Source organism: Arvicola amphibius, chromosome 3 (assembly GCF_903992535.2).
Source record: "Arvicola amphibius chromosome 3, mArvAmp1.2, whole genome shotgun sequence".
NCBI lineage: Eukaryota > Metazoa > Chordata > Mammalia > Rodentia > Cricetidae > Arvicola > Arvicola amphibius.
In genome coordinates, this window is record NC_052049.1 from 128,204,983 (window position 1) to 128,231,459 (window position 26,477).

General features: G+C 36.4%; 1 protein-coding gene across 5 annotated transcripts in view; it reads left to right on the top strand.

The window, feature by feature from the left end:
* Myo9a (myosin IXA) overlaps positions 1-26,477 on the top strand; it is a 188,958-nt gene that overhangs the window by 94,676 nt on the left and 67,805 nt on the right. For 4 of the 5 annotated variants that reach the window (XM_038322373.1, XM_038322376.1, XM_038322375.1 and 1 more), the window contains exons 14-18: positions 2,724-2,919; positions 9,644-9,763; positions 16,391-16,466; positions 19,204-19,350; positions 20,608-20,647. In XM_038322373.1, the coding sequence (XP_038178301.1) occupies positions 2,724-2,919; positions 9,644-9,763; positions 16,391-16,466; positions 19,204-19,350; positions 20,608-20,647 (579 nt within the window). The remainder of the gene's footprint in view (positions 1-2,723; positions 2,920-9,643; positions 9,764-16,390; positions 16,467-19,203; positions 19,351-20,607; positions 20,648-26,477) is intronic. The other variant, XM_038322377.1, reaches the window with a different exon arrangement.

Genomic DNA, 26,477 nt, shown 5'->3' on the forward strand with positions numbered 1-26,477 from the left:
GTGACTTTTCATTTTACTAGGTTTATTAATATTAACTTCTGAATATATTTTTATGGACCTGATGAGTTGGTTAACTCTTAAATCTTCAGAAGTTTAAACTTGCCACTTAAAATACTAAGTTTTCCTGGAATGCAGCAATAAAATGAAATCTTCAGATGAATGTCTCAATGGTTTTTTTGTTTTTGTTTTGTTTTCTATTTTTGAGACAATCTCCTGAAGCTCAGACTAGTCTCTGACTTTCTATATAGAAGAGCAAGTCCTTGAACTCCTAATTTTCCTGCGTCTAAGTTCAAAGTGCTGGGATTACAGAGGTGTATCACTATGTTTGGCTGTAGTAGACATCCTAATTAAGGTCATTTATCCATTTGCTTATCCATTTATTTAAGAATTATTTACAGCTGAGTATGGTGGTTCATGCCTTCAATCCCAGACACTGGAAGCAAAGGCGGGCAGATCTCTGTAAATTCAAATCCAACCTGGTGTACAGAGTGAGTTCCACAACATCCACGGCAGTTAACACAAGAGAATCCCTGTCTTGAGAAACCAAGAAATAAAAAAGCAACCGAATTATTATTTATTAAATACCATGTGCCACATTATCTGTTCAGTGTTTACAGTGATAAAGTGATAAAACTAGACAGACATTTATAATTATTTCATATGCATATCATATGTATCATATTTATACTTATTTCTAGCTATGTGCTGTAAATAAATGTTTTCTGTGAGTTAAAGTAATGAAGTAATTACATTTAAATTTTTAGATTCATAAGTACCTTTCTAAAACACTTTGACTTAAGAGAGCACCTAGAGTAAATGTTGTTGATAAGTTAAGATAGTGAATTACATGTTGTAAAGTGAGAACGGAGGTTAGTATGTTGAAGTAGTAGATTAGAGGTTAGTGAGATGATACTTTTTTTTTTTTTGAGACAAGGTTTCTCTGTAGCTTTGGAGCCTGTCCTGGAACCAGCTCTTGTAGACCAGGCTGGCCTTGAACTAAGAGATCCGCCTGCCTCTGCCTCCCGAGTGCTGGGATTAAAGGCATGTGCCACCACCGCCTGGCGATATGAGACTATTAACTAATAGTGAGATAATATGAATTCCAAGAGCAGACAGCAGGTTAAATTTTGAAGAGCTTCTAGGCCACATTGAAGAAGCTTAGGTTTTTTTTTTGTTTTTAATGGAGTTCAGGAGTTTCTTACTGTGTAGCCTAGCCCATGGTGTTGGTGAAGTGACAGTCCTGCTTCAGCCTTCTGAGTGCTTTAATTACAGATATTTGCCACCAACCTCACCATTGGAATTTAGGTTTTTTTTTTTTTGGTGTGTGTGTGTATTTTTGAAATTATTATAGGAACTGTGAAACCACGTTAAGCAGAAGATTTGTATTTTTACAGACAGCAGAAAGGGCAAGACTGGATCCTTTTCTGCCTCCTATTCTTCCCCCTTTAAATTGAGGAGAAATCTTAAATTGAATCACAAGAATAGCATTAGAAATGGGGGAAGATCTTATGCAAGGTATACTGTGAAGATATCCACATACTTTATAAATGTTCTAAGTGAATGATTTATGGTTGTAAATAATTGAGTCTGTTGGAGGAGGTACCATATCTGAGAAGGAACACACAGGTGAGAAGCAGTTTAGATATAATTTACAAAGTAAAACTAAGCAAAAATATTGAGCCTATTGCTAGATATTGGAACCAAGTATTCAAATGCCCCAGACTGAGGGGACATTTATCATATATTACACATTCCTGTTTATGTGATTTTTGTTTATGTTACTGAGTTGATTGAAAGTAATAAATGATTTAAAAGGTATAATTGTGGCTGGGTGGTGATGACATACTCCTTTAATCTCGGCAGAGGCAGAGGCAGTAGAACCTCTGAGTTCAAGGCCAGCCTGGTTTACAGAAAGAGTTCTAGGACAAGCTCCAAAACTACACAGAGAACCTCCCACCACCCAAAAAGTGTAATTATATAGGCATTCAAGAAATTAGACAAAAGTAAAGATATTACTGGAGATAAAAAGGGATATTTTATAATGATAAACGTGTCGAGTTGATAAAATGTTAACCAAAAGTTAAAATATTCAATAAATTTGATTCAAACTATAGTAAACAGAATGAGACCAAAAGTAGGGTTGAGAATGTAGCTGTGGTAGAATGCTTTTCTAGTATAAGTGATGCTCTAAGTTTAATTCCTAGCACCCCAGAAGCCATAACAAAATAAAAGTAGCTGTAGACAAACCCACTGTTGTTCCACAGGGCTCACAAACAAAATGTCAAACAGAAATATTGGGCATCACTTTTGTGCAATTGTGTCATAGGTTACTGGGTATATAATTTTGGGGGGTAGGGGTGGGAGGAGGTGGTTTTGAGACAGAGTTTCTTTGTGTTGCCCTGACTGTGCTGGAACTTGCTCTGTAGACCAGACTGGTTTCAAATCCACCTTGCTCAGCCTGCCAGCCTGCCTGCCTGCCTGCCTGCCTTCCTTCCTGCCTTCCTGCCTTCCTTCCTTCCTTTCATTTTGGTTACTAGGTATAATATTAAAGGTGTGCACCACCACCGCTCGGCTTAACTGGCACTTTTTAGAAGATACATGGTCCAGATAACTATCCAGAATAGAATTCAGTTCCATAATTTCTGTTCACATACCATTCAAACCTGTCATTTATTATCTTCTTGATTTTGATAGTCTTTTCCACAAAATCTTTTTTCACATAGGATTTTCGGGAAAAAAATACAGATCATATGCGTCCAGACATTGTGGCTCTTCTGAGAAGTAGCAGGAATGCTTTTGTCTCTGGGATGACTGGAATTGATCCTGTAGCTGTTTTCCGATGGGCAGTTCTCCGAGCTTTTTTCAGAGCTGTGGTTGCTTTCAGGGAAGCTGGAAAAAGATACATTCAGAGAAAAACTGGTAAGCCATCCTTGCTAGTATTATTCTGCATGATAATACCTATTATTTTGCTCTGTATTCTTACTATACTCTGGAATCATGTTTCCTTTAAGTGATTAAATGCAGGTTTCTCTTTTATGTAGGCATACGTCATTATATTTTCATTAATAGATAGTGATAGGAATAATGAGTGTCTTAGGGTTTCTGTTGTGTGATCAAGCGCCATGACCAAGTCTAGTTATAAATGGGAGCTTTAGATTGGGGTTTAAGCCAGGCGGTGGTGGCGCACGCCTTTAATCCCAGCACTCGGAAGGCAGAGGCAGGCGGATCTCTGTGAGTTCGAGGCCAGCCTGGTCTACAAGAGCTAATTCCAGGGCAGGTTCCAAAGCTACACAGTGAAACCCTGCCTCAAGAAATCAAAATAATAATAATAATAATAATAATAATAATAATAATAATAATAATAATAATAATGGGGTCTAGTTCATGGCTGCTATAGTGCAGGCAAACATGGTGTTGGAGCAGTAGCTGACAGCTTACATCTGACCTGAAAGTTCCAGGCAGAGAGAATGAGACTGGGCCTGGTGAGGAGTTTTTCAAACCTCAAAAACCCAGCCCCAGTGACCTTTTCCAAGACCACACTTCATAATTCTTCTCAATAGTTCTGCAAATGCAGGCTAAGCATTCATATATATGAGCAAATGCAGGCTAAGCATTCATATATATGAACAATGCAGGCTAAGCATTCATATATATGAGCAAATGGGAGCACTCTCATTCAAACCTCCACAACAAGTTTAAAGCATGAGGTAGTAGGAACAAAAATGCATGCTGATGATCATATATTGATTCAGAACTTAAGTGTTTTCACCATTTTGTTTATCTGTATTTCTTTCTACAAATGAAGTAGTAATTTAGTATGAAAAACAATTTAGGAAACAGAAATATTGGAGTCAATCAGTATAATATCGTAGAGTCTTGTACCACAGAATTACCTTATTGGTTGAGCAGTTTTGTTACTTAGAGCACTTTTTTAAAGAATCAATACTGCATCTGTTCATTAAGTTTTTTCCCTTCCTGTTTACCTTCTCTCAGTCCATTGAGTTTTTTAGTTTGAAATTTAGAAGTGATTTTTTTAATGGATACTTCCTGTTTAAACCATAAAAACCTTCCATTTTATTTTTTATGAGGGCACTTGAGGCACTTGAGGTCCTTTGGAATGTGCTGTAGTATTTGCTCTCTCTGTAATCTTAGTCCATTGCACGTAGTTAGAATTTTCTAATCTATATGTAGTTGAGACCCGCGTTTTAAGTGCAATTGTGAGAATGTTTCCTTGTTCTTCTGTGGTTCCCTTCAAAGTCATCTTTTAAACTTCATTTCTTATTTTTTAGACTATATGTGTGAACTGCTTTTTGTAAACATGAAAAATTAAAATTTATGGAGAGCTGGGTGGTGGTGGTGGTGGTGAGGCACGCCTTTAATCCCAGCACTCGGGAGGCAGAGGCAGGCGGATCTCTTTGATTTCGAGGCCAGCCTGGTCTACAGTGAGTGCCAGGCCAGCCATGGCTACACAGAGAAATCCTGTATTGAAAAACAAAACCAAAATAAACAATTTATTGGAGAAATAAATGAACTACTTTAAATCTGCTTTTCCTCTAAGTGATTTTTTTTTTTTTAAAGAAGCTTGTAGGAAAGTTTTTTTTAAAGATACTTTGATATCTTTATATTAAGATATTTATTTGGAAGAACAGGAAGAAAATAGGATGAAATAAAAATCAACGAAGCTAAATAGGCCTGTTGGACAACATAAAGCATATCAACATCTGGCTGTCCAGAAGAAAAGAGAGTCAGAAACAATATTTGAAGAAATACATATTTTTAAAATTTGACAAATTAATTCACACATGCTACATCATCAATAATGATAAGAGAGATGGGTTCAAAGAGACCCAAACATAGATATGTGTAATTAAACTATCTAGAGATAGGCCAGATGGCTTCACAGACAGGTAATGGCACTTGCCGTTAAACCTTATGACTGAATTTCATCTCTGAGACTCACAGGAAGGAAAAGACCAACTCTTGCAAGTTGTCCTCTGACATCCACAAGCCTTGGCAAGTGTGAACCTTCTACCCTATGAATAAATGTAACTAAAAATGTAATGTAAAAGAAACAATATGAAAAACAAGTGGTCATATGAAAGTGATTTGTCATGTAAAAACCTAGACTAAGATTAGCAGATAATTTTTAAAATCAGACCTCACTAGAGTAGAAGGTAGTAGAATATTACATATTTTAAATGTTGAAGGAAAAAAGATTTAATGAACAATTCTACCTTCCAAAAATTGTCCTTCAGAATAACAGTCGTTAAGCTGCTCTGAGAAAAAGCCAGGCATGGTGGCACACACCCTTAACCCCAGCACTCAGGAGGCAGAGGCAGGTGGATCTCTTGAAGTTCCAAGTCATTTTATTCTATTTAGTGAGTTTCAGGACAGCCATGGCTATTTAGAGAGACTCTTTCCTCAAAATCAAAACCTAATATCAAAAGCAAAAGTATAGTCCTAGAGAAATAAATCCTAAGTGATTTGATTATTAGCAGACTTTCCCACTATCTTTGTGTTCTATTGGTGTGAAATGACATCATGGTTACAACTCTTTTTTTAAAGACTTTTTTAAATTAATCTTTGTAGATTTCACATCATACATCTGTATCCCATTCATCTCCCCATCTCTTCATATCCGCCCACTTCCCTTATAATCTCCCCCCATAAAATAAAATTTAAAAGAAAAATGAAAAACTAACATACCAAAACAACAACTACCAAAAAAGTCTCCGCATGGAAGCTATAGTGTGACACAGTGAGTCACACAGTTTACCCTTTAATCCATACATCTTTACTTGTAAGTGTTCATTGCAATGAGTCATCAGTCTGGTTTGAGGCCCGTGGTTTCTGCTACACCCTTGATACTGGGCCCTCACTGGGACTCCTTTTGTATAAAATGTTGTTGCCGTGTCTTGTGGAGATTCAGCACCTTTGGATTTGCAGGTCTAGCCCTTTCACATACTCCAGCAGTTTATAGATGAGGTGGATGATGGGGTGGGCCAACTCATAGCCTTGGTTCTGAGCATGAGTGGTAGCTGGGTTGGTCAACCTGCCACAATGACATCACCAGAGTGAGCTCTTCAACATTGCTGTGACTAACTCACTACAGCAGGCAGCAAGAAGCTGGGCCAGTTCTGCTGTCAAACCCTTGGAGCCAGAGATGTCTCACCTGCACCCATGCCACCAGGGCCACCTCTACTGTTTTGTCCAGGTGAGATGCAGGACTCACTCTCCTGAGTGTACAACACCTCTTATAAAAGAAAACATTTAATTGGGGTTGGCATACAGTTTCAGAGGTTAGTCCATTATTGTCATGACCAGAAGCATGGCAGCAAGCAGACAGACATGGTGTTGGAGAGGTAGCTGAGAGTTATACATCCGGATGGGTAGGCAGCAGGAGGAGAGAAACACTGGGCCTGGCTTGAACATTTGAAACCACTGCCTATTAATACTACCCTTGTCTCCAACACTATCAGATATTGGGCATATTATTTTAAGGTGTGCTACTTTTGTTTGTGTTGCATTTGTTTAACTCTGAAGCAGTGTTACTGTGCCTATCTAAAACACTTGATGGTCAAATATAGATAGGAACAGCCAATAGTGAGGCAGGATAGGCAGAGCTGGCAGGTAGAGAGAAGATATAGAATGAGAAATCTGGGAGAAAGGGTTTTGGAAGAAGTAGCCCTATAATGAGTAGGACATCAGGGGTCAGCTACCCACCCACCCAGCCAACCATGGGGTAAAAAGGAAAGTAAGATATACAGAATTAAGAAAAGGAAAAAGCCCCAAGACAAAAAATTATCCCAGGACAACCAAGTCATCTTAAATGGGAATTGCTGCACACAAAAAACAAGAAGAATATAATTTTAAGGTGTAGAAATGGTGTTGTAGTCTGGAAAACTGTGTTTAGAGCTTAAAATGCTTGTAAAAGTTAAAAAAAGTAGAATGAAAGGATTAGGACACAGGTTATTTAAAACATTATACATGACATTGAATCACAAAACTACAAAGATGCAAAAAATACCTCAGTGACATTGTTATATCAAATGGAAAGTAGAGAACAATTGGTATAGTAATATTTAACAGTTTCTTAAAATTTAGTATATTTTAATAACTGTATTCTCACAAAGTAATTTTTATATCTTCTTGATTTATTTATTTATTTATTTATTTATTTATTTATTTATTTATTTTTGTTTTTCGAGACAGGGTTTCTCTGTGGCTTTGGAGCCTGTCCTGGAACTAGCTCTTGTAGACCAGGCTGGTCTCGAACTCACAGAGATCCGCCTGCCTCTGCCTCCCGAGTGCTGGGATTAAAGGCGTGCGCCACCACCGTCCGGCTTCTTGATTTATTTTTAATAGATTATCAAATTATGTATTGGTTGAGTAGATTATGAGTATAATTCATACAGATGTCCTCTTTTTGTTCTCAAACTTGTGCATGTTACCTGACTGCCATCCATATTCAGGCTAGTGTGATACCTGACCACCAAGGGTAAAATTACTGGTAATAATGAAAACTGAGTATTTTTTATTAAAGTATCTTGTGGCAATGAAATGATGGTGAGTTCTCTTTTATAAAACACTAAATATTTGCAATTATTTTGGTAAAGGAGGATCCATTTTAACAACATATTTACTTCTCAGCAGCTTGTTAAAATGCTTGAAATGGATTTTATTTTTAAGTTTTCTGTTTTATGTAAATTATCTGAATAGCTATAAGAGTACATTTTTTCTGCTAAATGATGTTTTTAACATAACATTTTAATTTTTAGCATTTTGATAAGATTCTTCTTTATTTTGTGTGTTTTTCACATCATGTATCTTAATCCCATTCTTTCCCCCATATTGGTGTGGAATATTAATTTAAGATGTGTTACATTCATTTATCCTGTGGAATATTTGCTTAGCAACTAGCTGACAGAAATAGAGGGAGGAATCATGTGTAGCTAGGGTTCTTAAGTTGGTGGCAGAGCAGAAAGACACCCCATTTTGGGGGAGATGTGAGTTAGGAGAGAAGGTTAACTACTTGCTTGCTATTCAGCCTTTTTGAGTGAACAAAATTTCATCTTAACCTTTGAATCCTGGGTTCTGTGGAGCGCTAGAGATCTAGGTAACGCTCGCTTTAGCAGCCTTATTAGAGTCGGTGTTTGAGGGAACAGAATTTCCACCTGACTGGGGCCAGCGCAGTCACACCACAACTGGTAGCTGTGGAGTTGCAATTGCTTATCAGGACAGCTACTGAATTTAATGAAAAACAATACCATACCATTGCATCTGCCTTTGCAACCCTCCCTCACCCCCAGTAAAATAAAATGAGAAAAGTAAAACAGAGAATGCTTTAAAATCTTATCGTGGAAGCTGTGGTACGACCTTACAAGTCATGCCCAATACACCTTTGTCCATACATATTTACTTGCAAGTGTTCATTGCAAAGAGTCATTGGTCTGGTTCGAGGCTCCTGGTCTCTGTGAGCCTAGCGGCTGAGCCATCTCTCCAACCCAAGTTTGATAATATTCTTTAAGTAGATTTCATCTTTTAAAAAGGCCTATTTTTATGTACTAGCTAATGAATAATAAGATTGTATTCTTTCTGCTAAGTAATATAATATTCACTGAGTTTAGAAATAAAGCTTAGGGAATTTTATTAAGATGAAAAAAATACTCTGCAAGGGTTTTGAATTAGTCTTTCTTTGAGTTTTAAAATGACTATCTTGAGAACTATTTATTTGTAAGTTATAACATTGAATCCCATTCCTAGCCGTATAATAAAGTGTACTGATGGACCTTCAGTTCATTATATTTCTCTTAATTTGTCCCTAAATTATATAGTTTTCATTTACAAAGGCAAAATTGTTAAATGTAATCATTAGTCCCTAACTCTTAAGGTTATCACTAAATGAATGACACCGAGAGTCCATCTTTTCTGAAAAAATGGGAACTCTGTATTCTACCTTAAAGCAATTTCTTGCTAATATTTGTGGTATTAAAGCTGCCCTCCCCACATCCCTCAATGTCTTATTGCTAGAATGATTCTGGTTAGCACTCATTTGGGGCTTTGGTCTTTACTTAACTCTCTCTCACACATTTACCTTTATCTTCTTTTCCAGTGGTGAGATAAAATATTTTCCATCTATTTCTTCAGATTTATAAATACAAAAGTGCTATTTGGGTTTCTGTTCTTTGGGGCTTTACTCCTTACACTTAGCATACTCTTGACAGAATACGTTCAAGTGTGGTTGATTGCCAGATTTGTAAAGGAAATGTTAAATATTTTGTTAAATTGTTCGGGTATAATTTCTCTCGGATTCTATCAATGTTGCCAACTATATACTAAAAATATTTCAGAAAGGAATAGTTTTTGAAGAACAACCAAATGATACAAATTGTTTGAAATGTTCCTAGAGTATTTAATATGGCATTAGCTCAGAATACTTTGATTAATAAAATAAACATTTTAGATGTTTGAAAAGAATATCTTTTCCTATTATTTGTTAATTGTGTAAAATTGTTCACATTATTTGATATTTTACAATATATTAAGAGAGTTGGCAGCATTGTCTTTTATTCTCTTAATTGGTTTGGGCTCACATGTCTTTTCTTTTCCCCATTTTTTGTTTTGCTTTGTTTTGCTTCTTAAGGACATGATGATACAACGCCATGTGCAATTTTGAAAAGTATGGATAGTTTTAGCTTTCTCCAACACCCAGTCCACCAGAGGAGCTTAGAGATTCTACAGAGGTGCAAGGAAGAGAAGTACAGTAAGGCTGCAAATCCTCAAACCCAGTGTTGTCACATCTATTTGGAAATGGAAATCAAGAGCATTTATGAAGGTGGCATGGAAATTGTATAGGCAACATGACCTTCACAATCCTTTATTTAGACTCTAATTTTTTCTCTTGAAATTGGTGATATGCCTGTTCTTTAATGTGGGTAACTGTTTGCTATGATGGTCACCACATAGTTAATTATCTAGGTTGCCACCACTGAATTGGATTCTATTTTTGTCTTTAAAGATTTATATCATAAAAATGAACAGGACTTTTTTCCTTTTTGCTTTTGAAAGTTTTACTGAAATATAATTAAAGTTAAATATAAGAGAACAATTTGGTAAATCTTACATATATAGAAACTCATGCATTTATCACAGTAATCATGATATTCAACACTTTTCAAAGTTTCTTCATATCTTGCTAAATTTTGTACTTGCTTACACTTGAGTCCTTCATCAGCAATGTTATAATTTCGAATCTCTGGAGCATCCATTTAAGTTGATTACAGCTCTTGATTGAGACTTTCTATGTCTGATGTAAGAGAAGTCACCACATCACTGTTTAGCATAAACAATAATAGAATCAGAACGCATTTCTATTTATTGTTTAAAATTGATATAAAAGATGTACTTGATCTCCATTTCTTCCTTTGGTCTTTGTAAGTCTGCATGAAAATAAGTTCTTTTATCTGGTGTGTGGTTACAATAATTGGGCTTAATCCTGTTGTGATAGTAAATGGGTTCTTCAGAAAACTAAGTTATTTGTGTAGACCAAATTTATTCAAAATATGCTTTGGTCATCTAATAAATTATCACAGGTTTAGGTTACTACTTTTATTAGTTTTCTAGTTGAAATTCCATAACATTTTACTTAATAAAAGATTAAGTGGAAGTGCTAAAAATAAATATGGTGAGTTTTTTTTATTGTATTGGTATAAAAAATGTATAATGTATTTTGAAAAAATTTGTAATTTTTTTGTAGGAAGAAGGTAAGTCATTTTAAAGAGGTGTCTTTAGAATTTATTCCTAACTATTGCTATTATTTCTTTTTTAATTTATTTAACTTTTTTCATTTATTTTACATACCAACCACAGTTTCCTCTCCCTCCCTCTCCAACTGTCCAGTCTTCCTCCCACTGTAGTATACCCTTCTCCCTATCTGCTTCTTCTCTGCCTCCATTCAGAAAGGGCCAGGCCTCCCATGGGCTTGAACAAAACATGGCACATCAAGTTGAGGTAGGACCTAGTAGTGAGCTCCTCTCCCTACATCAAATCTGGTCAGTGTAATCCAGCATGGGGAACAGGTTCTCAAAAGCCACCTAAATGCCAGGGAAAGGTCGTGATATCACTGCCAGGAGCCATATAAACAGACCAAGCTACACAACTGTCACATAAGCAGAGGGCCTAGGTTGGTCCCATGCAGACTTCCTAAGTGTTGGTTCAGAGTCCTGTCTCTGTGGTTACCCCATCATGACCTTGAATTCCCTAGCTAGTACAGTCACTCCTCCCTTTCTTCAGGAAGACTTTAAGAGCTCCTTTTAGTGCTTGGCTGAGGATCTCTGCATATACTGCATAAAGGCTCTCTGATGACAATTAGGATAGTCACCAATCTGCTTGTAGGAGAAGGCCAGTTCAGTCACCCTCTCCACTATTGCTAGAAGCCTTAGCTAGGGTCATCTTTTGATTTCTGGGAGTTTCCCTGGCACTAGGTTTCTTCCTAAACCTGAAATGCCACCCCCCTATCAAAACATCTCTTTCTTTACTCTCCCACTCTGTCTAGAACCCAGCCGGCACAGCCTGCTCCTTCAAGTTCCCATTCTCCCACTTCTTTCCCCTCCCCCACTTTACCAAGGACTTCTCTTATATTTCCCCTTCTCAGGGAAATCCATGTATCCTTCTTTGCTATCTAACCTCTCTGGGGCTGTGAATTGTAGGTTGGTTATCCTGTATTATATTCCTAATATCCACTTATGAGTGAGTACATAACCATGTCTGTCTTTCTGGCTGTGGGTTACCTCACTCAGGATGATTTTTTTTCTAGTTCCATTCATTTACCTGCAAATTTCAGGAGGTCAGTGTTTTTAATAGCTGAGTAATACTAAATTGTGTAAATGTACCACATTTTCCTTATCTGTTCTTGACTTGAGGGGTATCTAGGTTGTTTCCAGGTCTTGGCTATTCTGAATAATTCTGTTAGGAACATAATTGAGCATGTGTCTTTGTAGTATGATTGAACATCCTTTGGGTATATGTCCAAGAATGGTATTGCTTAATCTTGAAGTAGATTGATTTCCATTTTTCTGAGAGACCACTGTACTGATTCTCACCCAAAGTGGCTGTATAATTTTGTTCTCCTATCAGCAGTGGAGGATTGTTCTCTTTATTTATTATTTATTTATTTATTATTGTGCCTCTCCAACACAGTGTTTTTGATCTTAGCATTCTTACAGGTGTAAGATGGTATCTCATAGTCATTTTGATTTGCATTTTCCTGATGATTAAAGATGTCGAACAATTCTTTAAGTGTATCTTGGCCATTTGAATTTTTTCTTTTGAGAATTCACTGTTGAGATCTGTACCCCATTTTTAAATTGAATTATTTGGTATTTTGATATCTAGTTTCTTGAGTTCTTTATATATTTTGGAGGTCATCCCTCTGTCAGATGTGGGGTTGATGAAGATTTTTTTTCCTATTCTGTAGACTGCTGTTTTGTCCTATTGATAAGTGTCTGTTGGGGGTAGAGGAAACTGGGGTAGGTGTGATTGTGTGGCTGAGTATGTCTTGTAGAAACAGAGTCCAGTGGGTGGCAGTAGTAGTGGGGTAGCCTGCCTGCAAGTCTTTCACCTGCTGGCTGGCTGTTGGGGTCTACACCAGTGCTCTGGGTTTCCACCAGCTATTATTATTTCTAAAGATACACAATGTCCTCATTCTAATTGTTCATTTTGGTATTCTCAATCTTTCAAGACAGTCTACAGATTCTTTGAGGACAGCTTAAATGAACTTTACTTAATTTTAAAGTAGTTGCATATAGGTCAGTTGCTTTTCTTTTTGATTGAGCCTGGAATCTGTAGATTGGACCATATTGTAGTTTATGTGTCCCATTTCAGCATAGGCTGCATGGAGAAATTGTGCATTGGCAGTTTCCTAATTTCTGCATATTGATACTTTTCAGTTTTTTTAGGTATGTATTCTGTTTTCTACTGCAGTTACATTCTGATGCAGCTTTAAAATATTTTGGTACTATTCTTACACAGCACACTACATGTCTGGAATGCATTTAAAGTGTTTATAAAGAAAAAAAGTAGCTTTAAATTCTTCCTTTTAAAAATTACTCCTTTTTATTTAGGGGTGTGTGTGTGTGTCTGTCTGTGTGTCTGTGTGTATTTGTGTATACCACATATATACAGGTGATTTTGGAAGTTAGAAGGGCTTTTTGTCAGATCCCTTGGAGCTGGAGTTACAGGTTTTTGTGAACTGCCTGTTGTGTGCTGAACCCAGTCTTCTGGAAGAGTGGTTAAGTGCTCTTAACCACTGAGATCTCTCTAGCCCTTAAATTTGCACATTAAGAAAAAGTGCACTAAAAATAATTATTAAAGCTTTCACCTTAAGAGTCTAGAAAGATGAACATGTTAGATCTTTAAAAGGAAAAGCAAGCAAATGATACCAAGAGCTAAAAATCAGTGATACAGAAAGTAAATAATAGTCTATGTTTATGCTGTTGCTTTAGATAAGGCAACATATTGTAAGATTAGCAGGTAGAAGAACAAAACTTACTTCAAGGCTAGGAAGCAAGGAGAAGAAGAGACTGGAGGCCCAGGATCACTGTTGTGCATGCACTATTAATGATCCACATAACTACCACCAGGTCCAACCACTTTAAAAAGTTCTACCATCTTAGGCTAAACTGAGAGTCAGACTTCTAATGCATTGGCCTTAGGGAGACAGCCAAGATCCAAAATATGTTAACTCACTGTGTTAACCATCTATAAAAAAAAGTATGTGATCATATCAGTAGATGAAGAAAAAGTCTGCCATAATTCTGTACCCATTTCTCTTCAAAACTTGGCAGCTAAGTAGTGGGAAACAGTGGTCCCAATTTATAAAAGGTTGTATTAAAAAAAAATCTTAGAGCAGACTTTACTTAGAACCAAAGTAAAGACACTTTCTGGTAGCCACTTTAGGGTCACAGGCAGAGTAGTACAACAACAAAGGAGGAATTAGTTCATGTGACTGCTAGTAGAGAAAGGTAAAAACCTAAAACATTGTCTTAGGATTAAATGTGAACTTAACAGTCTCATAGGATACCTAATCAGCACACAAAATTATGATATTTCTAATACTTCTAGAAAATGAAGTTTATAAATGCCAGTATGGGACTTGAGGCAGCCAGTCCACTCCCACATTTTACAAGAGTGGGTCTGTGTGCAAGAAGTACATGGTAGGTGTGTCCCTTCTGATTACTATTCCTATTTTTGATGTACGTTTGTTAGTTTTCACATCACTGTCAGAGAAGCCACTTTTGTGAGCAGCACCATTCAGAGTCCCAGCAGAACTTCAGCCAACAGGTAATAAGGAACTAGGTTTCCTCAGCAGCTTGTCTGAATGACCTGAAAGTGGATCTTCATTCTAGTCCCAGGATGACTGCAGTCTTACTAGGCAGCTTGAGTACAAGCTAATTTGAGACCTGATTTAGAACTACCCAGATAACTCCTAATTCTCTGTATTTTGGAAACTGAGGTGAATGGGCCTTGAAGCTAACTTAAAATCTTACATTCCTATGAGTCAGGCACAAGAAGAGTTTAAAAAGCCAGCCTGAGTAGCTTAGTGAGAACTTTTCTCAAAAGTTAAAAAAAAAGTGTGTGTTGAGGAGAATTTGGCTCAGTCGTAGGGCAGTTGTGTATCAGGCTCAGAGCCCTTGGTTCAGTACATGGTGGTGCAGAAAGGGAGGGAAATGGAAGGAAAAGAGCCGAGGAAGGAAGAAAGGAAATCTGTGAACCAAATAAAAAGTACAGAAATAGATCCATGTGTGTGTGTGTGTGTGAGATATAGTTGTTTTCTACCAAGGTGCTGAGATAGTTGAACAGAGTAAAGAATTCTCAACAAACCAATGGCATTGAACAACCTGGTATCCATTTATTTTAAGAATACTCATTTTTTTTAAAAAAAATTATTTATTTAGCCTGCATGCCTGCACACACACCAGAAGAGGGCACCAGATCTCATTATAGATGGTTATGAGCTACCATGTGGTTGCTGGGAACTGAACTCAGGACCTCTGTAAAAGTAGCCAGTGCTCCTAACCTCTGAACCGTCTCTCCAGCCCTAAAGAATACTCTTATGTCATAAAAAATTACCTTGAAATGACTCATGCTGATTTAAGGATCAAAGTCATTAAATTTGTCAGAAAAACTTGGAAAAAAGAAAACAAGCAAAGGTTTCTTAGGATAAAAAACTTGAGCTAAAAGTAGAGGAAAATGGTAAGTTAGGGTTTTCTAAATTGAGGACTTAGTGCTTTTCAAATTATATTAAGAGAGCAAAAACCATACCACAGCCTTGGAAACAACATCTTTAATGGTTTATAATTCTGATATCCAGTAATGTATTTACAAGCAAAATATAATCAAAGATTTATCCATGTAAATTATTTTGAAGAGTAAAAATCTTAAAAGTGTACTGCCTAATCATGACTATGTATATCATTCTATTGATTTGACTCTTGATTTCTTTCTTAGTTTTATATTATTTTTTGATCATTTATTATAATTGTGCAGAAATAGAATTGATTTCTACATATCAATTAATTTCCTGTATTTTTGCAGTATTAGATTTAATATTTTTGTATATTCTTTAGGATTTTCTCTGTATGACTGTTATTTTTTAGAAAGATACATTATTTCTTCCTTTCTAGTGTATCTTAAGTGTGTGTGTGTGTGTATAATGAAATTGACTTGTATATACAGGGCCTATAAGAAAATTCTCTTGTTAAATATTCACAAGATCCTTATGGAAACTTTGTTTGATTTCCAGTGTCTTTATTTGTAAGATCACTAGATCTCTAAAGTACATGTTTACACATCAGCAGTGTATTTGTTGCCAAAAAATGATACAAAGGAGTCAGGATAGAAGTGTTTCAAGTATTTGTGAATTTTATGTGTTTTTAGTCTTCAGCCCATTTACTTCTATATTTACTAATGTTAATGCTTAAATGAAATAATTAAGATTTACTCTTTTTTTAAAATATTTATTTATTTATTATGTATACAATATTCTGTCTGTGTGTATGCCTGCACGCCAGAAGAGGGCACCAGACCCCATTACAGATGGTTGTGAGCCACCATGTGGTTGCTGGGAATCGAACTCAGGACCTTTGGAAGAGCAGGCAATGCTCTTAACCTCTGAGCCTTCTCTCCAGCCCCAAGATTTACTCTTGAACTTCCTATTTGGGTTCATTTAATCAAATTGTGGTTTTGATAGTTATTACAAAACTTTTCCTAGTACCTGACATTTATTCAAAAACTAAGTTTATTAATTCTTATTTGTCTTTAGAAAATATTTTCCTTTAGTATTTTGAAGGTACACCGGTTTGAAATTTTCTCTCTTTTTCTCTTTTGTTAGGTATAACCCGTAAAAACCCAAGAACACCTCTTTCTGATCTTCAGGGCATGAATACTCTAAATGAAAAAAATCAACAGTAAGTTTGGTGTGTGTGTATGTTTACAAGGAAATAAGAACTGAATAACAATCTTACTGATAATTTTGGATATTGCTGTGCAGCCTGGAAGCCATTCATCTTTTAATTTTCCTGCCTCAGTTTGAGTGTTGGGATTATAGGTGTGTGCTACCACCACACTTACTCAGATTTATGTTTTTGTATATTTGTGAGAAATATGTTGGGACTTATTTGTATGTGTAAGTATGAAGGCACATATGTCATGGCACATGTGTGGCATCAGTCCTTGTATTTTACCTTGTTTGAGGTGCCTCAGTCTCTTTGTTGTTCACTACTACATCAGGATAGCTGGCTCACAAGCTTCTGGAGACTGTCGTGTTTCCACCTTGTGTCTTAGCATAGGAGAACTGGGGTTACAGACCTGTGCTATGACTTCCAATTTTTACATTAGTTGTGGACTTGGTGTTTGTTGGGGTGGAGAATGTGCATAGTATGTGTCAGAGAACTTAGGGGACCAGCAGGGGACCAGGTTCTTTCCTTCACCCATGTGGGAGCCAGATATCAAACGGATATAATCAGGCTTGACAGTAAGTGCCTCAACTTGTTCAGCTAGCTTGCTAGTCCTACCCTATGATTGCTATTCTGTTTGCTTGGAGGTTTGTTTGAATCGTGTCTCGTATAGTATAGGTTAGTCTAGAGCTTGCTATATAGCCAGGGACGATCTTGAATTTCCGATCCTCTAACTCTGAAGTATTGAGACTACAGTTCTGAATGAGTATATGTTTTTTGTGAGTATGATGTTTCATTTATTTGATTGGTAGGTGGTGGCCATTTGAATGTAATAATATGGTAAATAGAAATCAGATCATTCTTCCTTTGCTCGTGTCGTCTTTGTTTGACTTGGTTTGTTTTCTTCTTGCTTTTTTTGTGCTTGTTTCTTTTCCTTCAATTGTAGACTCTTTCTGTGCCCAAGATCAGCTTAAGGTATGTTAAGAACATCACAGCTGTTTTATGATTCTTTTCCATGGACACATGCAGTTATTTTCCATTATATGCACATATGTGAATTAATTTCTTGAGTTCTTTGTATATTTTGCAGATCAGACCTTTGTCTGATGTGGGGTTAGTGAAGATCTTTCCCATTCTGTAGGCTGTCGTTTTGTCTTGTTGACCGTGTCCTTTGCTTTACAGAAGCTTTTCATTTTCAGGAGGTCCCATTTATTAATTGTTTCTCTCAGTGTCTGTGCTGCTGGGGTTCTATTTAGGAAGTGGTTCCCTGTGCCAATGCGTTCAAGTGTACTTCCCACTTTCTCTTCTATGAGGTTCAGTGTGGCTGGCTTTATGTTGAGGTCTTTGATCCATTTGGACTTGAGTTTTGTGTGTGGTGACAGATATGGGTCTATTTTCATTTTTCTACATGTTGATATCCTCTTATGCCAGCACCACTTGTTAAATAAGCTTTCTTTTTTCCATTTGATATTCTTTGGTTCTTTGTCAAGGATCAGGTGTTCGAAGATGCGTGGATTGATATCCAAGTCTTCTGTTAGGTTCCATTGGTCCTCCTGTCTGTTTTTATGCCAAAACCAGGCTGTTTTCAGTGCGTAGCTCTGTAGTAGAGTTTGAAGTCAGAGATTGTGATGCCTCCAGAAGTTCTTTTATTGTACAGGATTGTTTAGGCTCTGCTGGGTATTTTGCTTTTCCAGTTGGCTAAATTTTACCCCACAATTTATTCCAACTGACTATTTGGATTATATAGTCTTAGCTGTTCCCATTCTTGGAGAAGTTAGATAAAAAGACTGAGTACTAGCGTGGCGGTGGTGGTGCACATCCTTAATCCTAGCACTTGGGAGACAGGCAGGTGGATCTCTGTGAGTTCGAGGCCATCCTGGTCTACAAGAGCTAATTCCAGGACTGACTACAAAAACCAAAAGCCACAAAAAAAGAGAAAAAAAAAAAAAACAAAAAAAGACTGAGTACCTCTATTTTCAATATTATTCTTAACTTCTGTATAATATTACTGTCCTCACCTGTGTATACTGTTGTTCAAATTACAGACTTTCTCTCTTACCCCTTGTCCATGTAAAGAAAGAACAGTCAAAGCGCAAAATGTGACTTCCATATTGCAAGGACACATCACTATTGCTCTTATTCTCTTTCTTCTTAAGTGTTAATTCCTTTAAAATATTTATATTTTTATGGGCTTCTGAAGAGATTTAAATCTATACCTTTACCTGGAAAGCCCTTTGTTAAGTATTGTGCTATAATTACTGATAATTGTGTGTTCATTCCTCTGCCCCTAGTGCTGATGATAGTGCTCAATCTGTAGCAAAAGCTCAGTATTTTTGGTTGATGTGTCAGTAACATCTATTTATGAATAAAATGTCTCAGGAAGAAATTAGATAAACCATAGAATCATGTGGCCTGTTAATGTTATAAATCCCAGTGGGAGGTTTTGAATGTTCTAAAAAAGAAAAGCATGATAGATTCTAATATGTATTAAAATATATACTTATTTTTAACAGTATGCTAACGATGTCATCTATGTGATGTATTCATCTACCTGTACATTTGCATAGAATCTAGTAAAATTTTTTCTGAGTGACAAAGACGCCCCACTTGATTGGTAGTCACTGTAAAAAAAAGCCATTTTATGTTGCTTAACATTGAAATCTTTTAATGCTTCATATCTATAATGTAATTTTTATACCAATATAATATAGAGACAATTAAGCAAGTTATACCAATTTTTTTTCCACAGTGATACATTTGATATTTCTTGGAATGTCAGAACTGGCATTCGCCAAAGCAGACTACCGACTAGTAACACTTCCTTGCTTGATAAAGATGGGATATTTGCTAATTCAGCAAGCAGCAAACTCCTGGAAAGAGCTCATGGAATTCTCACGTCAGTATTATTAGTAATAGATTTTGTAAAGGAGTATTTTATTAAATTTTCTTACAAAACGAATAATGAAAGATGAAGTATTATTCACGGGTATAATTTTGATTTAAAAAGATTGAAATGTACTTAGTTTTAAAAACTATGAGTTTAATGCATAACATTGCTTTATCTTCTGTTTCAGTTTTCCCTATTCACTAGCACAACCCCAAAAGGTTAAACGTATTAATTACAGAGAATGATTATTGTTATTTTCTTGTAGAGAAAAAAATTTAGATCTTTTTGGGATTCCCTGTCATTGCTACAATTATTATTCTTTATACTTAGCACTTGGACAGAAAAATCTCATGCATATGCATGTGTAGTGTCATATAAATCTTATTTTTCATTACCTGATGAAGTATTGGTTTGGACATGGAGATAATCATGTATGATATTTCTTTAAACTAAAGCATTAATGTATCAGGCATTTTCCAAGCATTTATTTTTTTATGTATTATAAACTAGATATGCCTAAATTAGAGTCTAAATCTCTATTGAAGTAATTGCTTAATAGTGTCAGTAGGCTTAATTTATGGAAGTCTTGCTCTTCTCTGGATGTGTGTATTAAGTCCACTTAAGTCTCTCAACAATGCTAAGAAACAAATGGTCTTAACTGTCCTAACTTTATAGTCTATCATAGTAAACCTAACGTTTAGAGAAGTTATACTTTGATAGGTGAAAAACTTTAGATTCATTGTAGTCCTATTAACTTAGCCAATGTTCTAAGCAATGAACTGTATTTGCTCATTTTCTGAAGCCATAATAAAAGTTAATTTTTGTTGATGAATAGGAAAAATGAATAGAAAAAATTTAATTTCTAAAATGAAAGATTGTTTTATGAAATATATATTTTTAACCATTTATGAAATCTAGGCATATCTTAAAAATCTTTTAATGATAGAAATCAGTCAATCTTAGTAGGTGTTGGAAGTAGAATCCTGCCTATGTACAAGAAAGTGAAGCTTAGAGCTTAGAAATTACAGCACCATATCACTAACCTTCAGGCTTAACTCTGCTTATTCCTAAGTTACAAAGCTGGTATTTCCTCCTTGTCTTGTCCTTGCTTACTCTTTTCTCAATGGTACCTGCTTGATTCAGCCAGATAACGTTTTTGTACAGAGGGCCCACATTTCCCAAATGAGGTATTTAATTGTACGAGAGAGCTCTTAAAATCACTCATTACTACTGTAGTTTCTTTTAATGAATGTTTTATCTTTATAGACGAAACAAAAACTTCAGATCAAAACCTGTTCTTCCAAAGGTGAGTACTGTGGAAAAAATTTTTTTGTTCCCATTGAGTAACTTTTAAGAAATTGTTTGTTTTATTTATGTTCAAAATAGAGACTGTGTGTTCTTAGTTGAATCTATTTTAAAAATAATAAAGTCTGCTAGGAAGACAAGCCTAATAATTCAGGCAAATAAATTACTTTTGAGAAACACCATTCTTCTGTTTCTCCAAGCTTCTGAAATATGCAAGTACTGTTTACATAAGATCTTTCATTTTCTGTGAGCCAGGTTAAAGCAAAAATGTGAATTCTGAAACATGTCTAGTTAGAGATTATGTAATTCTCTAATTCTCATCTCTTACTAATGTTGAACAGCATTTCTATAAAGAGTTGAATAATCTCTGTGAGCCAGTGGTCTGTTTTAAGTACTAGGTCTGCTGTTGAAGGATAATAGATAATAACTTTAATAATAACAACTTTAGATAATAGGTAACTGAACAAGTATGTTCAGATGCTGAGAAAACTTCATTTGTGAATACTGACATTCGAATTTCTTTTTTTCTTTTTAAAGATTTATTTATTATGTATACAGTGTTCTGTCTACATGTATGCCTACAGGTCAGAAGAGAGTACTAGATCTCATTACAGATGGCTGTGAGCCACCATGTGGTTTCTGGGAATTGAACCAAGGACCTCTAGAAGAGCAGCCAGTGCTCTTAACCTCTGAGCCATCTCTCCAGACCCGACATTCAAATTTCATATAAATTTTTATATTAAAAACAGATTTTTTTAATATAAAGAAAGGTAATGAGGGTGCTGGATTGTTTTTAGATCTAGTATGTATTGTAGAATTAATAAGAGTTTGCACTTCATGGGTCTCTCCCCTTTTTTGTTCTTGAGACTAAGTCAGGTCCTAAATGTCTCTGGAATGAGTTCATCTCTACATTAAATCTCATGCTTCTACTGCACCCTCCCAAAGGATGGGCCTTTTCAGTTACCTACCTCTGGGAGTTGATGGATTCCAAATTCCTGCAATTCTCTAGGCTACAGTTCTCAACCTGTAGGGTCATATATCAATGTCCTGAATATCACATATTTACATTAGGATTCATAGCAGCAAAATTACAGTTACAAAATAGTAACAACATAATTTTATTGTTGGGGGGTTTACCACAATATGAGGAACTGTATTAAAGGGTCCCGGCATTAGGAAAGTTGAGAACCACTGCTGTAGACCACGGGGAAGGGCTTTAGGTAGTCATTCAAAGAACCTACTTTTTATTGGATTTTTCTTTCCAAAACAAGTCTGAACAGAAGTTTAGGCATTCTGTAGCAAACTAGATCAAGGAGAAGAAGTGACAAATACTGAATATGGCCTGAGGGACTTAAGGGACACCATCAAATGAAAGCTCTGTACATTATTGGTGTGTCTGAAGACAGAAAGAAAGGGACAGAAAACATTTTAAGGAAATAATGGCAGAAAAGTTCCCAAGTTTAGGGAAAGAAATAAGTCAGGGCCAAGGTATTAAATAATATAAATCTGGAGAAATCTATACCAAGAAATAGTCTAATCAAAACTTTAAAGATAATATTTTAAAAGCTGAGTCTTGTGTGTGTGTGTGTGTGTGTGTGTATATATATATATATATATATATATATATATATATATATAGGTCCCATAACCTCTGTGCTTAGCAGTCCTGCCTTTCAAAAATAGAGATACATTTTTTTCATACAAAAATTTGAGAGACTCTAGTACATGCTACATGTGCTCTATAAAAAAATACTACAATCAGTTTTTCAAGTGGAATATAAATAGTGCTAATTAGTAACATGAAAACATAAAATATAGAACTGAATGGTTGGGTTGGAATCTTGGCTTTGTAGGTTTAATTGCTTCCTGCTCTTTCAGAGGACTCAAATGCAGTTGCCAGCAACCACATCTAGCTACTCACAACCGTTTGTAACTCTAGCTTCAGGGATTTGATACCCTCTTCTGGCCTCTACCATTAGCACTTACACACGTGGCATACTCTCTCTCTCTCTCTCTCTCTCTCTCTCTCTCTCTCTCTCTCTCTCTCTCTCTCTCTCTCTCTCCCTCTCCCCTTCCCCCTCCCTCCCTCTCTCCCTTTCCCTCCCTCCTGCAAACTGGATCCATTAGCATAGCTAAATGACTGTACACCTTGATCAAGTGTGATTTGTAGCTCAGTGAATGGAACTTATGAGCAGTAAATGAAGAAAAACTATTTGATAAAAGTCTCCATCCCAGCCGGGCAGTGGTGGCGCACACCTTTAATCCCAGCACTTGGGAGGCAGAGGCGGGCAGATCTCTGTGAGTTCTGGAACAAGAGCTAGTTCCAAGACAGGCTCCAAAACTACAGAGAAACCCTGTATTGAAAAAACAAACAAACAAACAAACAAAAAACAACCCACCAAACAAACAAACCAAAAAGTCTCCATCCCTACATTTTAACACTCTAAAGGCTACGTATTTTGTAGCTAAATCAGTTCTTACTGAGTGGGGTAAGAACTGTAGGGCTATAACACGGGTGCCTTCTCATACCAGTTCTATTAAAATAACAAGTATTAACCAGAGAAATTAAGCAATAAGAAGAAACAAAAGTCACCCACCTTAGAAAGAAAGCAGTGAAATAACTTCTGCATCTTGTGACATGTTCTTACAGCAATCCTTAAAGATCCTTCTAGCACAAATTCTAGTTTGTCTTAATAAATAAAACCCAGAGTCAGAGTCAGATATTAGGGGGTGAAAGCTGAAGGATCAGAGAAGCAGTGTGGCCAGCCATTAGAGAGACCTTTTATCTTCACTATTGTTTAGATCAAAGGGGCAATCCTGCCTTCAGGCTGTCATAGTGCAGCTGTCTCCACCAAACATCAGTCTGCACTGAACTCTTGTCTCCTCCTGCCATATATTCCTCTCTCTGTCCAGCCTTCCCCCTTCCTGTCTCTAACTCCCAGTGCTGGAATTAAAGATATGTTATCCCAAGTGGTGGGATCACTTTTATGTGAGCTCTGTTTCTCCTTTAGATTGGATCAATTTCATGTAGCCCAGGGTGGTTTTGAACTCAGATTTGTCTGCCTCTGTTTCTTGAGTCCTGGGATTAAAGGTGTGTGCCACTATTCCCTGGCCTCTAGTGACTTAGCGCTGTATCCTTCATGCAAGCTTTATTTGTTAAAACACAAAATATCACTACACTCTAAGCACTGTTAGATATAATAAGTGAATTCAGTAAAGTTTGAGAGGACGAATGCAATGTAAAAATCATGTTTTAATAAACTGACTAGACCTGAAAAAAATTACAAAACAATTCTGTTTATAACAGCACCATAAAACATAGAATGCTTATTATAAGTTGAACCATAGAAGTAAAAGAGCTATATACAGGAAACCATATACAGCACAATAAATGGAAGTGAGCTTTCCAATTCATGGCTTAGAAAAATTATTATTAAGATAATTTCTAGCACCTAATGCCACTGATAGATTTATATATGGGATACAGTCCCTATTATCACTTTATACAGATGTGAAAAAAATAATCCTGACAGAAATGCACAAAGTCAAAGCAGTCTTGAACAAAAAGAATGAAGCTTGATATGTTGTGCTATCCATTTTTTCTTTTTTTTTTTTATTTTTTTTATTTATTTATTTTTTTTTTTTTTGGTTTTTCGATACAGGGTTTCTCTGCAGCTTTAGAGCCTGTCCTGGAGCTAGCTCTTATAGACCAGGCTGGTCTCGAACTCACAGAGATCCGCCTGCCTCTGCCTCCCGAGTGCTGGGATTAAAGGCGTGCGCCACCACCGCCCGGCCTATCCATGTTTTAAAAGAGTTGTAGCAATCAAAATAGTATTAAATTCCATTTACAAAAAAGGTAACTCCGTGAGAAAAAGTACTTCCTGCATAAGCTTGAGGCCCTGAGTTTAAATCCCAAGAACCCACATAATACTACATACAGTAAGTAGCATGCATCTTTGTTTCTAATGTTTGTACAGCAAGATGGGAAATGGAGACAGAGTCCCCATAAGCTCATGGACTTTCTGGCATGTGTAGTAGTGCAACAAGGAACTGTTTCAGACTAGATGAAAGTTGAAGGCCAACATCCAAGGCTGTCCTCTGACCGCCACAATGTGTACACTTGAACACAGACATGCACCTACACACATCATTATCCCGTCTATAAAATATTAGAAGTTTAAAAAAGGGCACAACCAACAGTGGGAAACTATAATGAACCTAGGGAAAAACCTACATATTTATGATGATTTTTGACAAAGCTTATCAAGAACACACTGGATAAAGAACAGTCTCTTCAATAAAAAGCGTTTTAACAATTGGATGTAAAAGAATGAAACTGGACTATAATCTCACCTCAGATACAAAATACCTAATGTACGTTAATGAATTAAATACATTGTATAAAAGCTCTATGACACTTGTGTGGGTGTAGTGATTTCTTAGATATTTCAAAATACACAGGAGGCAAGCAAAAAATAGACAAATAGTATTATATAAAACTAAAAAGCTACATAACCATATGTCTAATCAAGGGTTTATAGCCATAATATGTACAGACAAGTAATAGGAATATTACTCAATTAAAAAGTCCCCAGAGAGATGTTTCTCCAAAGGAGGCATGCAAATGGCCAATAGATACATATTTTCCAAATGCTTAACATCACTGATCTCTTCTGGTTCTTCCTGGTTACATGTCTACAAGAGCTGAAGCCAGCATTACAATGTTAAGTGTTTAAAATAGGTTATTTCTGTATCTTGGTATCTTGTCTAAGTGCCTACTCAGTGAATTGAGGGATGGGATAAAGGATATGTAATTTATAGCCATAGTGGAAATTAGCATTTAGTTTGTATGCATCCAGATCTGAGATGACGTGTTTCTTTTAGATAACAGGTTAGTTTTATGCACAGAAGTATCTACCTGAAATGGGACTATCTGAGTAGGTTACAGTTCAATCCATCTGCAAGATAATAACTATAATAATAGTCCTTTTGGGGGTTTTCCTCTTAGGCTTTATTTTATCCCATAACTCAAAATGGTCACTTCTACTTTAATATCCTTTCTTAAACTATTCTGTGGAGCTATATTCTTGTAATGATTTTGCATTGCTCTGTCTTAGTTACTTTTCTGATGCTTTGTTAAGACACCATAGCTAGTGCAATATATAGAAGAAAGAGTTCATTGAGGATTACATTTCCAGAGGGGTAGAGTCATGGAGCATGGCAGCAGGCATCACATCTTGTTCACAGCCATGATGCAGTGAGAGCTAACTGAGAATGAGGCTTTCTTAACCTCAAAACCTACCCCTAGTGACATACCTCCTCCAACATGGTTACACCTGAGTCCTTCACAAACAATTCTGCCAACTGGGGACCAAGCATTCAAACATGAGCCTATGGGGGCGTTATCATTCAAACCATCAAATGCCCTATTGTATATTTCTGTTTTGATATCCTCTTTTTCTCTTATTTTTCACACCTCAAATGATTTTACTGTGTTCCTCCTCTATCAATTTTTTTTTTTTTTTTTTTTTTGGTTTTTCGAGACAGGGTTTCTCTGTGGCTTTGGAGACTGTCCTGGAACTAGCTCTTGTAAACCAGGCTGGTCTCGAACTCACAGAGATCCGCCTGCCTCTGCCTCCCGAGTGCTGGGATTAAAGGCGTGCGCCACCACTGCCCGGCCTTTCGGTGTATTTTTAAAAAGTTAAGCGGTCAGCTACCTTTGCTACTTTTGCTGTTGGACCCGAGACAGATGCTGTCACTATGCTTCTTTCTGCTGCTGCTTCATTAGATAAAAACAGCTCAGTCTACACTACTAAGAGTACATAAGGAAA